Source organism: Teleopsis dalmanni, chromosome 1 (assembly GCF_002237135.1).
Source record: "Teleopsis dalmanni isolate 2A chromosome 1, ASM223713v2, whole genome shotgun sequence".
In the NCBI taxonomy this organism is placed as follows: Eukaryota; Metazoa; Arthropoda; class Insecta; order Diptera; family Diopsidae; genus Teleopsis; species Teleopsis dalmanni.
In genome coordinates, this window is record NC_051846.1 from 22,883,074 (window position 1) to 22,897,729 (window position 14,656).

Here is a 14,656-nt window from a genome sequence, read left to right on the forward strand (position 1 = left end):
AAAAACTTCAAAACGTTTCTTTCTATATTAGGTTCAAAAAAATAATGCAGTTTGAAACGTTTTATTGTAAAATAAAATAAAATATATCGTCATATAATCCGAAAGGATAGGCTAATAAATGAATTCTTGGGTAATAATATGAGTAGTTATTCCAAATCTTGGAAGAATCAAACTATATACTTCTGGATCAAATTCAAAATAAATATTAATATAAATATATATTAATAAGTATTTATTATAATTTGAAAGGACGTGTAATAATCTTACTAAAATTTCTGAGTAGTAATAAAAACCAAAGTTTTATAGAATAGACTATATCTTCATTTAAAAATATCAACTTTTGTTTATTTAAAATCCTCTTTATTTATTTTTTTTGTTAACAAGTTTAAGTATTTTTATATCAAAGAATAGAAAACAGTATCCATTTCTAAAAAACTGGCAAATAATTACGATTTAAAGCTGGTACCACAGGATAATTGTAAAAATAGTGATAACCATTGCTTGGCAATATTTGGGGTTGGTAACTCTGTACAATAAATGGTTGCGATTTTACAAAAACTTTTGTAGCACTTTGTTTCTCTCGTAATAATTTATGTCGTAGCTTCTCTTCTTCGTAGCGACTGAAGAAGTCGAGCTTGGCAGCAGTGACCTCAGGAGTATCCTGCACTGGAAGAGGTAGTCCGGATTTGCTTATGAGACTCGCACTTTGTTGTTTGGTTAAAGCAATTTCCTGTGAAGCAGTTTTTGCTAAACTTAATTCCACAGCTTTGTACGCTGCCAAATGTTGAGCACGTGCAGCAGCCACCTCAGGTGTATCTTCTACTGGTTTAAGTGCCTTGGTTGCTGGTATAGGTACTGGCTGTGGCAAATTTGTGGCAGCTACGCGAAAGCCATCGGCATCGGCTATATAGTTGACAGTTTGCAATTTACCAGCTGCATCGGTGTAACTGTAGGTACCACGTGTGACACCATCCAAGGTGCGTACTTCTTGTTTGGTGGACAAGGGTTCTGTGTAGCCATAAGAATATTGCCCAAGTGTATCTTGTGTATGGTATTGCTGTGTATTAACATTGGTCGTTGTTAATATTAAAGGCGTTCTTACAGCTGGCTTAGGATAGTAATATCCACTATCGGCTGCGTATGCTACTGTTATGAGTGCTGATAAATAAATTAAAAATTGCATTTTATTTAATTTTACTGAATTGATTTTTTGATTTTTTGATTTTATGATTTTATGATATGAGTTTTCGTTTGGACGCTGCTAGTGACTTCTACACCAGTACTCGTACCAGAGAGTTCTGTTGTTTCATTCTGCAATTGTTCTGGCTTTTATATACGATTCCAATTGGTTTAAGGATTTCATGCGCGAATAAGTTGCCAATTGCATGGAATTCATAAAATGATCGTCCTCAAGAAGGTCGTCCAGTTTACTTTCATACACACGTTTCGCATAAAGTTTTCTTTTTCTTTTAGTTGTCGTTTTCTTTTTCTCTACGGATCCATCCTCGGTCTTTCTTCACTAAGCATAAAGCCAAGTCTCTTTAACTGCTAGCCGTTGGCTGCTTCCTCGCCTGATCTCACGACGTCGCACGTGAGCAACATCTTTTTTTGGTAACGATGTTGTTTTCAACATGTTAACATAAATTAAATCCATATTTAATACAACTACAACAACTACGATAAATGCAACAAATGCAACAAATACAACAACAATGACCATACAAGTCGCACAGTTTGTTGTCAATTTGTCAGTTGAATTTACGAATTAAAACTCAATTTTGTTGAGCTTAAAGAGTTAATTTGCCTAGAGCTTGGTGGAATTTTTGGGCCTTATTTATTGATTTAATTTAATGAACACAAATTCAATAAGTCTCCTCTTACTTATTTTGTTAATAAAAAAAATTTGTTGTAATAGAAATAATATAGGATATTCTTGTTTCCTAAGGAAACAAGAATAATGTTTGGCTATTTCCCCAAACAACTGATTTTCATACGATTAATATAATAACAAATAGGTTTTATAGTTCCAATTCGAATGTATAAAACGTTTTTTCGAAAAATGTTATAACTTTAAAATATAAAGTTGCAACTAGTAATTATTTTTTTAAGGAATTATAGGATTTAATTAATTAAGATAATTATCTGGAAATTATTGTCCTTTTCTAAGGAAATATAAAGGGAAACCCACCATTGGGAAAAACATATATATTTTCTCTGACAGCAAATCAGCACTCCTAGCACTTCGCTTATCTTGAGTGACTTCAAAACTACTGTGGGAATGCCTTCAACTTCTCAAAGATGTTGCTGAAATTAACGAGGTTCACTTAATATGGATCCCAAGACACAGCGAATTTGAGAAAAACGAGAAAGCCGGTGAAATAGCCAGCAAAGGGGCGGCCTGATATTATATTGGGTCAAAACTATTCTACGGTCCATCATAAGCTTTTTCAAACTCAAAATTAACAAATGGCTGCAAAAAGCAGTTCTGACTGATTGGGATGATGACAAACAGTTTAGTGAACTGAACTTCCATCTGTGAATCAAGATTGAAACAAAATGAAATATGGCCATTCTTTGAGCCATAATAATAGGTAATGAAAAGTGAATCATAATAATGGTGATAATGGTGAATGAGAAGTTATTAATTGAAAACGGTGTAAAATGGCTGTAATGGTGTAAGTAATACTGTGTTTTTTCTTGTAATATTATAATAATATCATCTATTATAAGCGTCTACTGTCACATGATTGGATATCAGCCAAAATTTTTACTAAATAGACTTATTGTTTGAAGACAAATTTTAAAAATAATATGTATATATGTACATAAAATAAAAGTTGCTCCTTTAAAACAATCTGAATATTTTTCACTAATCAATATTTCAGTTTTGAAGTCCTCGCATTTCCTATGAATACCGAATAATCATTTTTTAATTTTACCTTAAAATTTTTAGAATGGGAACATTTTTTTTTGTTTCGAGGCTGGGAAACAAAATGTCTACACATACCCGCAGAAACGTCTCTCTGTGGGTTTGCGCTAATCGCTGACATGCCAAAACAACTCCTCTTTCCAGGATGAAGTATATGACCCGGAACCATCACTAGGTATTGCTTTAGGTCATGCTGTTGTATCTGCATCCAGGCGCCTCTTTTTTGCATGGAGTACTACCTCCACGTGCCTCGCCCTCACAAAGCAGTTGTATTCACTTGCCAGTAGTAAAGGTAACAATTGGAACATTTCATGTTTTTGTGGATTACTAAACTAAGAAAAGTGTTCAAATATTAAAATCTGACATAATTTGAATCGATTTATATTTCGAGTACTCTCTTCTGATCGACATAGTATATATGCAAATATTCAACTTTTAAATACAATAATACATATATAGCAAGCAGATAGTAGTGGCTGTTAGTAAAAACTTTATCAGAACAGTTGCCATTATTACTTCTGTTTTACGATGTTACTTTTGAAGAAGAGATGAAATTTGTTCACTTCGTAGGTATATTCGCCTATTAGAAGTGTCTACTTCTGAAATATGTTATTCTTACAATATTACACTATCTCACCTTAACGAAATCAATATACAATTAATATCAATAATTGAAAAATGTTAACAATTATATAGAAAATGATTTTATGTAGGTTAAAATATAGTTCAAAATTATATATCAATATACGTTATAACTAACGTCCTTTGTTATTTAGAACATAATTTCAAAGTCAATATTGTTTCAATAAAAGTCAATATTGTTTATCAAACAGATAATAAAACTAATAATTTATTAAACATATATATATCATTTTGTACATTTACGTTCGCTGACAACTACACTTGAACCAGATTTAAAAGAAGTGTATATATAGTCCATAGATATTCTAATATTCTATATCAACATCGTTACAAATCGTTTATTGTTTTCAGATTCAAATACTAAATTTTATATAGATGATTTAATTTAAACAAATTGAGAAGTATAAGTAGTAACTTTGTAAAATGTAGTAGCTTTATGTAATTTTTTTAAACTTATATATAAATGTATATAATACATTTATATAATAATAAATGTATATAATAATGATGAATAAAATGTATTATTTTGCACAATTACGCTCATAGTCAAGTACTACGGAAGCGGACTTAAAGGAAGTGAATATTGAATTCACACATAGTTCAAAATTATATATCAATATAGAAACAAATTCTTTGTCGTGTTAAGATTCAAATGCCCAAATGGTTATAAGTCAACAAATTAAGAAATTATACTTATATTTAGCATTAAATTAGATCTATGTAATATATAGAAACTTAGTGATAAAAACTATGTTTCTACCTTTGGGTTCAGAAGGTAAATACCTATTGAATTTGATTCTTGAATTCTTGATAGTGAATATAAAACACTAAAAACTTTAAAAGGATAACTACCATTTTTCTCATAAAAGCAAAAATATTAATATGTGTAATTTCAGAATATAGAAACATAGACAGCAGATTATAAAACACAAATGAAGTTCTCCAGAATAATACAGAATGCTCCATTTAGGTTAGTTCTTAGTTCTTAGCTCTTTTACTCTTAGTGTGAACAGGAGTCCGACATTTTTCGTTTATTTGCATGGAGTAATTGTAATTGTATAATCAATTGTTTTTCTTCATGTTTTTAATAAGGGTCTTAGTGGACAACTCTCGTGTGGACTGTATTTGAAAGTTTCCTTGGCAATGTATAAGTTTTATTTTTCTTTGTAAATATTAACTTGACTACTAGTAGAGGATAAAGAAAATAATTGCCTACACCTTATACTAACACGTATTTTTTTATTACGTATTGATAACATTCTATTGAACTCGTATTCCATAAAAAAATAGATCAATACAAAATATTATGCACTGCGATTTTAGTGTTTTTATAACGAAGGTTAATATTTGAATCTCAAAGACATTGGAAGAATTTAGTAGTGCAAATAGTAGAACATTCAAAAAATTGGGTACATTGACTGAGCCATAATTGAAAAAGGCAAAACTTATAGAGACAATTGGTAAGGTAATGGTTTCTATCTTTTGGATTGCATGAGTATTAAAATTCATATTTCTTTTTTTTTTTGTTAAGTAATTGAACAATAGTGAGCAGTCTTAAAGATTACTTTAGGTCAAGAAAAAGTTTTATTTTAATCACAATTGTAAAATTAATTTTCTTTTACGAGGACTATTGTAAAAATCCAATCCAATATAGTCATCTGATATAGCGCTTTGCTAATGATTAAGGCTTACCAAATACCAGTAGCAAATCGATCGTATAGTCACTTATTATATTGGTTGAACAACCAATATTCTTGGTTTAAGAAATTTGGAAAATACTTGGATTAAATCCATCATTAAGAATTAATATTATATTGAATAACAGAAGCGAATTTTTACAAATGCCTGATTCGTACTACTGAAATCTAAAAATTACAGATATTTATTTTATTTACGAATAGATCAATACATTTTATTGTGAAAAATATTACACATATTTATAATGAGAATATATTATTCCAAAATATTATGTATTAATTTTTTTTACCTTGTTGATGCTTTAAATATATATCTTAGATATCGTCAAGCTTGGATTTAAACAAAACTATAGCCGTAAAAGCGTGGTAGAATGGCGACGGGCAAACTTGTTGGTATGAATGTTGATGCGGTATATAATTTAGAATGGCTTAATAAAGCGTTACGCTCCTTTTCATATTCGATACGCTTTAAATGCTCTAACTTGGCCAAGGCCACCTCGGGGGTATCTGCCACGGTGTTAGACAATTCCAAATTGCTGTCATTTGCGTCCATTCCGGTGGACTTGAGACTATTGGTGATAGGTTCTGCCATGTACAACCCAGCCTGTTGATTACCTGCCAAGTGAACTGCACGGGCTGAGGCAACTGCGACATTGTCGGTAGCTGGAATAGTGTCGGTAATTGGAACATTGTCGGCAACTGGAACATTGTTGGTAACTGGAATGTGCGCACTTTGGCGACGAAAATTAGGCACGTTCACAGCTTTCGGTAAATTCGTAGCAGCTACATGAAATCCATCAGCATCAGCAGTATACTGAACTGTCTGTAATTTACCTTCAGCATCAATGTAACTATATGCGCCTCTAGTGACACCATCCAAGGAACGCACTTCCTGTTTAGCTGATAATGGTTCCCTGTAACCGAATGAGTACTGTCCAAGATCGTCCTGTGAATGATACTGCTGTTGTGTGGGTGTTACTAATCCAGAGCTGTGAGCGCTGTATATTACAGGATATGAACGTTGTGCAGGTGCATAGTAGGCTAAACTTGCTGCTGAAGTAGCTGCCACCAATGTCAAAATTCCAACGAAGGTTTTCATTTTTTGCAAATTTTATTTAAAGAATTTAAAGCGCTGCTAGCGTACCGAACTAGTACTCGCCTTAGAAAATTCTGTTGCCGTTGGTCAACTCGTTTGGTCCTTTTATACTCGATCTCTTCTCAGAATGCGATTCTGTCTTTTTCTTCTGTGTGGCAAGTATCGCATACAGAAGAGATTACGTTGTGTTCGCTTGTGTTCTTATAATTTATTCACTTTAACTTTTACGTTTTCGTTTCATTGGATAATTTGAAATTGTACTTTAAGAAGAATCAGAACCAAACCCGTCTGTACATAAAATCTGCAGGCGGCTTGCGTGTCTTGCGAATATAAAGTCAATGAAAGTGTTGCCGGTGATGTTGCACGCAAGAATCTCCTGTCTTATGTTGCACACATCAATTTTTTTAAATTTTATTTGATTTAGACCTTGGCTAAGTGTAGGGAATGTAGTTCGATTATTAAAGACAGAAATAAGACATTTGAGTCAATTAATGTGTCGTGTGCTTAACTCTAGAATAATACGAACGCCACATGCCATTCCATGTAATTCATATGCTATTAGTGATAAGTAATAAAGGCGTTAGTATACAAAAACTGTAGTTAAACTGAGAACACAAATTGCTTTGGTGTATATAGATACATATATACAAGATATATAGAAGTGTTTATCTTGCACTACTTTTAAATTTTTTTTAAATAAAATTAAATAAATGAATTATTACTATAATGTCTACAAAACATTTCAGCTATAAAAAATAATACTATAAATACTTCCATTTGTGGAAAGGAAGGAGTAGGATTTTTAAAATATTAATTATGATAATGTTAGTTTCTCTGTCTTTGTAAAGTCACTTATACGAGTGGATATATAACCAAATTGCAGAAATAGAAGACAGTAAAGTGAAGTAATAGTCATGGAAAATATCATAAAGATAGTTTTTGTCACACCGATGCGGTCGGAACGTTTCTATGAAACAGGACATAGTATGCTCCTTTCTCTTATAAAAATAAAGGAGAACTAACACAAAAAGTATTACTGGGATAATATACCAGAATTAACACAATCCAAATCAATCCAAACAATAAGAGATACCAGATACCTTTGCTTTTGCGTATAAACCACAGATTGACTTAATACAATTATTTAATTTTTAAAGGATACATGAATAGCCGAGTACTAAATTTTTAATACTGGTATTTACTGTTTGCACTACGAAACCGGATTTGAAGGAAGTGAACATTTAATTCACATATATTTCAACATTTTATATTAACATTACAACCAATAGATCATCACTTACTAATTCTTATAACTCATTTTTATATAGATAATTATATTTAAACAAATTGAGAATTATAAGTAGTTATATTAAGTAAAAATAATGTAATGTTTCGTAACTTCACATAACTTTTCTAGACGTATATAATATATACGTATATACAATAAATATGTATATATAATATAGTATGTATATAGTTGTATATAAATGTATATAATATAGTTTTGATAAATGATATATGTTATTTGGCAAAATGGCGTTCGCAGACAACTATTTCAGAACCAGGTTCAGAACCTTATTTTATATTTCATATTAATGTATATAATATAGAATGAGAATATTACGTATTATCTTTCAAAATAGTGTTCGCAAACAAATACTCCAGAACCAGATTTAAAGGAAGTGTACGTGTACTTTACATATCAGATTTTATATTAAAACATCGCAACAAATTGCTTATCGTTTTGAGATTCAAATGCCTAACTTATATATAGATTATTATATTTAAACAAATTGAGAAGTATAAGTAGTAACATTAATATTAATTTTATTAATATAAATATGTTTTCTTATTAAGTTAGGAATACAAATAACGATACAGTGTTCCAAAACGTAATTTAGCCAATCAAAATTCTGTATTTTCTGAACCATTAGGGAAATGATATTGAAATGAAATTTTCCTTAAACATAGTTTTTGAGATGGTCTTCCTTTTGCATCTAATTCGGCTAATTGAAACCTCCAAATTTGGACCAAAAATGGACTATTTTAACATTTTTTTACTTACCTAGTTTATTTACAGGTTTATCCAATTTTAACAAATTGCGATTTCGTAAAAATTGGGCGAACTATAAACCCTTAGGTATAATTTCTTTTTTATACTTATTGAAAAATAATCATTTTTGATTTTTTTTTAAAGCTTAGGATTTCGTATTATCAATAAAACCTCTCTTGAAATGAATTTTTATATCAAAAAAATCGTGTGCCATGGATAGGAAAAGATGATAATCACTTGGTTTCAGGTTTGAACTATAAGGTGCATAATATGCATAAGAACTTACCAAGGGGAGCAGCCAAACTCACCAAACACACATCATAAGTTTTTTTATTACGAAATCTCATCTCTCTAATGCCATCTGGTGTAACTAGATCGGATTTATACAATTCGGGATACAGATAATTAAAGCCATATATTAGGAAAATAATGGATTTCTTTTTACTACACCTAATAGGTTGCACTTTGATTATAATTTGATTTGTGACTATCCATACTCCTATAAGAGATTAGGATTTCTACAAATAGCTTCCAATTATTTTTGTTCCTAACTGTTAGTCTTAGTTTTTTTAATGATCTACTGCAGAGTTTAAGTTTTAGTCTGACGAGAACTCTCCCTGCACGTTTGCTGTCTGTCTAGCGTTTCCAAAATTAGAACAATATTGTAAAAAAAATATATATTATTTAGAGAAAAATTAATATAAAATATATATATAGTCCTTTTAAAGGACTCCTTTATCACTCATTCTTTTCTGAATTAATGTTTTCTTTATCCAGATATAATATTGAAAATGGTTTATGGGACTTTGTATGTAGCAAATTTCTTTTATTTTGTGTTATTTCAACGGCACTTTTTTATCTTGTAGTCTTCTTTCTTTCCGGTACTGTTACCTTTTTCTTTTTTACTGCTTCTATTGCATCGATTGCTCTTGTATTATACATAAAATTTATTTGCGTATGATGATATGAATTTTAGGAAGTGCTAAGAATCTTATTATGTATAATAATTTAATTTCTTATTAATTTAATTAATTAATATTAAATAACATAATTTTTTTTATTAATTATTAAGAAATAGGTTGTATTTCTCCTTCTGAGAGATGTAGAAATACATATACAATATGTCCAGGGAAGAATGGACAAGTAATTAGACAAATAGAATATTTGTCTATATCTAATATATTAACCTGAACTTTACCACATTTTATATGGTATACTAAATTATCTAAATAAAAATTATTGAGCGTATTTGACTTCGTCCTTTTTTTAATTTAAGATAAAAGATTACTTCCATGTATTTTTCTTATGAATTTATAATTGATTATTAACCATATATACTATTTTTAGGATTATTATTCTGATATTTTTATTATTCCAACGATTTGCAAGAATCTGAAATTATTTTTCAATGTATGCGGAAATTCCTTTCACCAAACACAATTGAAATATTATCGTAGGTCATTGAAGAAACTCTTGACAATTTCTGTTATTCGCTTTGCGCGTCTTTCGGTAACGGCTTGACGGCCTGTCCAATAAAACGTAAGCCGTTTAACCGTTGTCCGTTTGTTGTATATGCCAAAAATAAAAACATTTCAAGGTAAGTGAAGGCCAAGGGCCACATTTGGCATGGATCTTAACGTACAACATCATCAACATTAAAAATAGCCTACAAGATGCAATGGAGAAGATGTAATTGTGATACTTGCCGCTGTCTTACAATGAATGCAGAGTGTCTGCTCGCTGTGGCAGATATGCTAAGAGATTACGGTGCGGAGAGGTGCTCATTTTGAGGTGCAATGTTGTTGATTATTGTTGATGGTCTGCACATTAATTGAATACAGAATTGCACAATGTTGCAGACATTACCATAACAAAGCGCGCGTATCTGTTGGTATGGGAATTCCAAAGAAATTAGCAAAAAACGTGGAGTTGCAGCAAAGCTTATAGTTCTATGTTGCAAGAGTTCTGGAGCTTCTCATGTGCCGATCGTGTATCAGAAGTGCATTCTTATGTTGTCTTACAATTGTAATGCAACATACCAACGTTGCTTGAGTATGTTGTTAGGGTTTAATTGCAGTATTTGTGTTGAGGCTGTATGTTTTACTTTAGGTTGATGGCGCATACGAAAAGATTGTCTACTTTATAGTTATTGTTTTGCCGGTAGCACTTTTTTGTAGATAGATTTTTTTCCACATTCTTATATATGTGAAAATTATAGCCTGCTGTAGGTCCAACACAATTAAGTGGTTCTTAATTTATATATTTGTAGGGGATATAAATTTTGAAGGGGAATACCATATATTGTTTTCGTGTTGTGTCGGCTTTAATTAGTTTTACAGCAGCTTTAAGATACATTCAGTGTAATTTTAGTAGTTGGCAGTCTAGGAGATTTTGAAACTTTGTATTTAATTATAAAAGTTAATTAAAATAAATTGTTGTCAAAGGCTAGGAAAGTAAGTGAAAACAGAGATTACTTTAAAAAACTAGAATTGGAGATTAATTAAAGTAACATAAAGCATTGTTGAAATATTTTAAACTGCTAGAAACATTAAATCAACAGACAAAAAAAAGAACAAAAAATTACGATAAGAATAATCTAGAATAAGAAGAAAGATTTTTTATATGGAAAATTTATTAATGATAGTACGATCCTCAGATTTAGGTAAATACGTAGATGTCAGAAAAGAAAAAAATGTTTTCTATAGAAAATTTTCCATAAAACACTACTAATGTTATAATTCTGTGAAGAAAAGAAACGCAAAAAAAATAAAAGAAAAAAAACGAACAGAGAAGAAAAGAATAGAAGAGAAAAAAAAATTGAAGAAAAGAAATGAAATAAAAAAATAAACAAAAAAAAAAGAAATAAAGAAGTAAATAAAGTTTTAAAAGGAAATAATCTAAAGAAACTACTGGAGAGTCTTAATCACACCTATAAGCTACTGATAAATGCTTTGTTAAATTATTTAAAAGGATTCCACAAATTTTCATGTGTCAGACCCCATCTCTAGCTAGGAAAAAATTTATAATCATCGGTGTACCTTTTCTTACTGACCTGACCTGACCGTCATCTTGCAAAATTAGGGAGTTACGCAAATTCATTGAATACTTTCGGCGTTGGTCGTATATTCAACTTTTTAGAGTATATATAAACTAAAGCTGTTCCTTTGCTACCACAACGGTAATTATTTGAGTTCAAGTGGGCTTTCTTGGATACAAAGCCGCCATATCAATCTAACCTAACTCTACAAATTTAGATCAGAAAAGATTTCCAACAAGTATGTGATAGCATCGTCTTTACAAATATAACATTATATACAAATTTATGATATCACATCGTGAGTGCATATCAGATATACTCTAGTAACAATCTACTTATAATAAAGAGAGATTTGAAGTTGAGATTCGAATCGGAATAATTCAAAACACAACGTTGTAGACGATATGTAAGAGTAATGTAGAAGTCAAAATCTGGTTATTGCAGATAGCAGCAGATTGATTTTTAGGTATTTTTCAGATTGATATTGACTGTTAGAGAAGGCACACCAGTAGGAATCCAAAAACAATTACAGGCAGTTTATAGTATCTACTATAAATATTTGAAAATGATTAAGTTCAGACCTATGTCGTGCAGGTAAAAAATATAAATAAAATCCCGTGTATAGTTTGGATACTAAAAAATAGTGATTTTGTGGAACCATTCATTCAGTAATAAGTAGTGAAAGTAGTGAAAGAAGGATTTGTGAAAGTGCTCATCGGGGCACTTACGAACCTATTCTGTGCACTTTATAAAATTGTCAAACATTGACACTTGTCAAAATTGACTGTTGTAAAGGTTTTAATATTCTGTGACATAAATAAAAAGCTATTTTCCTTGTTATTTGTGAATACCTCAAATGCTGTTGACAACTATAAAAATATGCTCTTTTTAAGCATTTTTTATTATTTACATGCATGACAAATATTCTTAACTAAAATATACGCTCCTTACAAGCATTTTTTTTATTGTTATTTGAATGCATTAAAAATGCTTTTGGCAACTTAAAATATGTGCTCTTTACAAGCATTTTTTACGAACAGTTACGAACAATTACGAAGGCTAAAGGCTTTACTTTAAAATATTATGTATAAATCTATAAAAAATATTTAGAGAATAGTTATAGTTGCAAAATCAATTTCGATTAACATAATAATTTTTTTTTGTTTTATTAAATACATACACATGTAATTCCGGTTACTTTGTACACTGAATACTTATTTAGCTTTTTTGAATTGTTATTCAAATTTTAGACTGAGTGGCGTTTTTCTGAACCCGTCCACTTAAATATCAATCTATTATTATACACGATATCATATTATATGAAAAAATAAAGTTGTACTTTTTTATGGTACGTGCTCACATTTCGGAAAATTGTTTAAAATTAGCTAATTATTAAACATTAATTTTTGTTTGCAGGTGGTATTTTTTCTTCATCCATTTTTCAAAAAAGTCATATCAAATATTTTTTTACTGTTGGAATATCACAGAAAATTTGTGTTTTGACATTTTGACATATTTGTACTAATCGTTTTTTATTTTTTTTCTTGACACGCAATGATTTTTGGTTATTTTTAGCATAATTTGGTACCCTACATTAAGCAGATTGTTTCGTGAGATGATATCAGATGATATGGTATAATATATTTCAATAAAAAAAAAATAAGTTATGGTTGGGTTTTTTTTCTTTTATGGTCTATTTCCTCTTTTTCTGCAGTGATTCAGATTTTATTTCCTTAAAACAATGTCCCTAATTTCAAAAATTGGGGAAATATCCAAGAGTCACAAGAATAAAGAATAAAAAGTCTGCGTTATTTAATGTCACAATAGTATAAAATAATATATTTGTTTTTTATTCGATAATCATGTTCTTAAAAACAAAAAGATTTTTAATTTCATGTAATTGTGAGTTCACTTTTTTAAATGTTTCTGTTTAACCTTAGATTAACCTTAGATTAGATTAACCTTAGAGGGCCACCATATACTAAAGAAATATAGACAGAACAATAAAGAGGAAAGAGTATAACGACAATATCAGCAACAGCTACCTATTACTACTAAAACCTTGATTCTATATTTGTTATTGTATATTGTTTATATATTGTATAGTATTTTATTTAGTGTTTAATGTTTATTATTTAAAATTGAATTTGTAAACGGATTTCAGTAAAAATAACCGCCTTATATGTTTCCAAGAGCAGTTGTAATAATGCGGAGTATTAGGAAGAAGTCAAATTAACTTATATTAAGTTATACGTTAATTTTATAATAAGGCATGAACTATATTAAAATAAAAATAAAAACTCATTTAAAATTCTTTATTTAATTCACTTAAGCCTTTTCAAAAAACAGAAACAAATAAGTTTTTTTTATGAAAAGGATACTCTGGTAAACTCTTGCTTAGGTAAAATTATTACGGTGTTTTCAGGAATTAATGCAGATTTGCTGATTCTATAGGTAGGTAATTAGAAGGGTAGTCGCCCATTGCAATACAGATAGGCCTATTGACCCGTTATGATACCGCTGGATTCAGCTTAAGAAATCTTTCGCCATTTCTCGCCAAAACCTACCACAGAGTTTCATTAGTGTCAAAATAGGAGTTAAGTCCATTTTAGCAATATTCTCTAGATTATCTATAAAAATGTATTTATATGAATTCTGCATAAAGCTTAATAGTTCCAGAGAAATTATTCAATCATCTCCCCTTCCTTTTCGTTATAGCAGCCTTTTGTAATAAAAATTGTTTGAGAAATTTTTAAGTATAGCAGTGTGTTTACCAATCATCCAGTGACCTATTATCATCTCCATTCAAACTTACTGACCTGATTTAGATATTTTGTTTTATTACTGTACATTTCTTGCCATATTCTACATCCTAGTTTAAAGCTAGAGGCATAATTCATCGAATCTCCGTAATATACTAGAAAAGTTAAAAACCATTTCGAATTTTATATACAGCTTAAATAGTTTTCAAAAAAAGTTTTGCTAGTTGCGTTGCTAGTGTATGTTCATTTATACTATAGTAATTTAGTGCTACAAAAATAAATATATTAAGAGATCATATAGAATACGACTTTAGGACCATTCGTCGTCCTTCTGGGCGTGTGCCTTAGGACATGCTAGATCTTTTTCTACTGCTAACTACTATAATGGGGATTGCAAATAAGGTTCTCTAGAAAGCTAGTTCGATTAGGTTATTATAGCT

General features: G+C 30.0%; 1 protein-coding gene across 1 annotated transcript; it reads right to left on the bottom strand.

Annotated features, from left to right (window-relative positions):
- Nucleotides 1–427: 427 nt before the first annotated feature.
- LOC119678302 lies at nucleotides 428–6,422 on the bottom strand. Its single transcript, XM_038090064.1, has 2 exons — nucleotides 5,656–6,422; nucleotides 428–1,158 (listed from the first exon to the last, which is right to left on the bottom strand). The coding sequence occupies exons 1-2, from the start codon at nucleotides 6,365–6,367 to the stop codon at nucleotides 428–430; spliced, it is 1,443 nt and encodes a 480-aa protein (XP_037945992.1). The 5' UTR covers nucleotides 6,368–6,422.
- Between the last annotated feature and the right edge of the window lie 8,234 nt (nucleotides 6,423–14,656).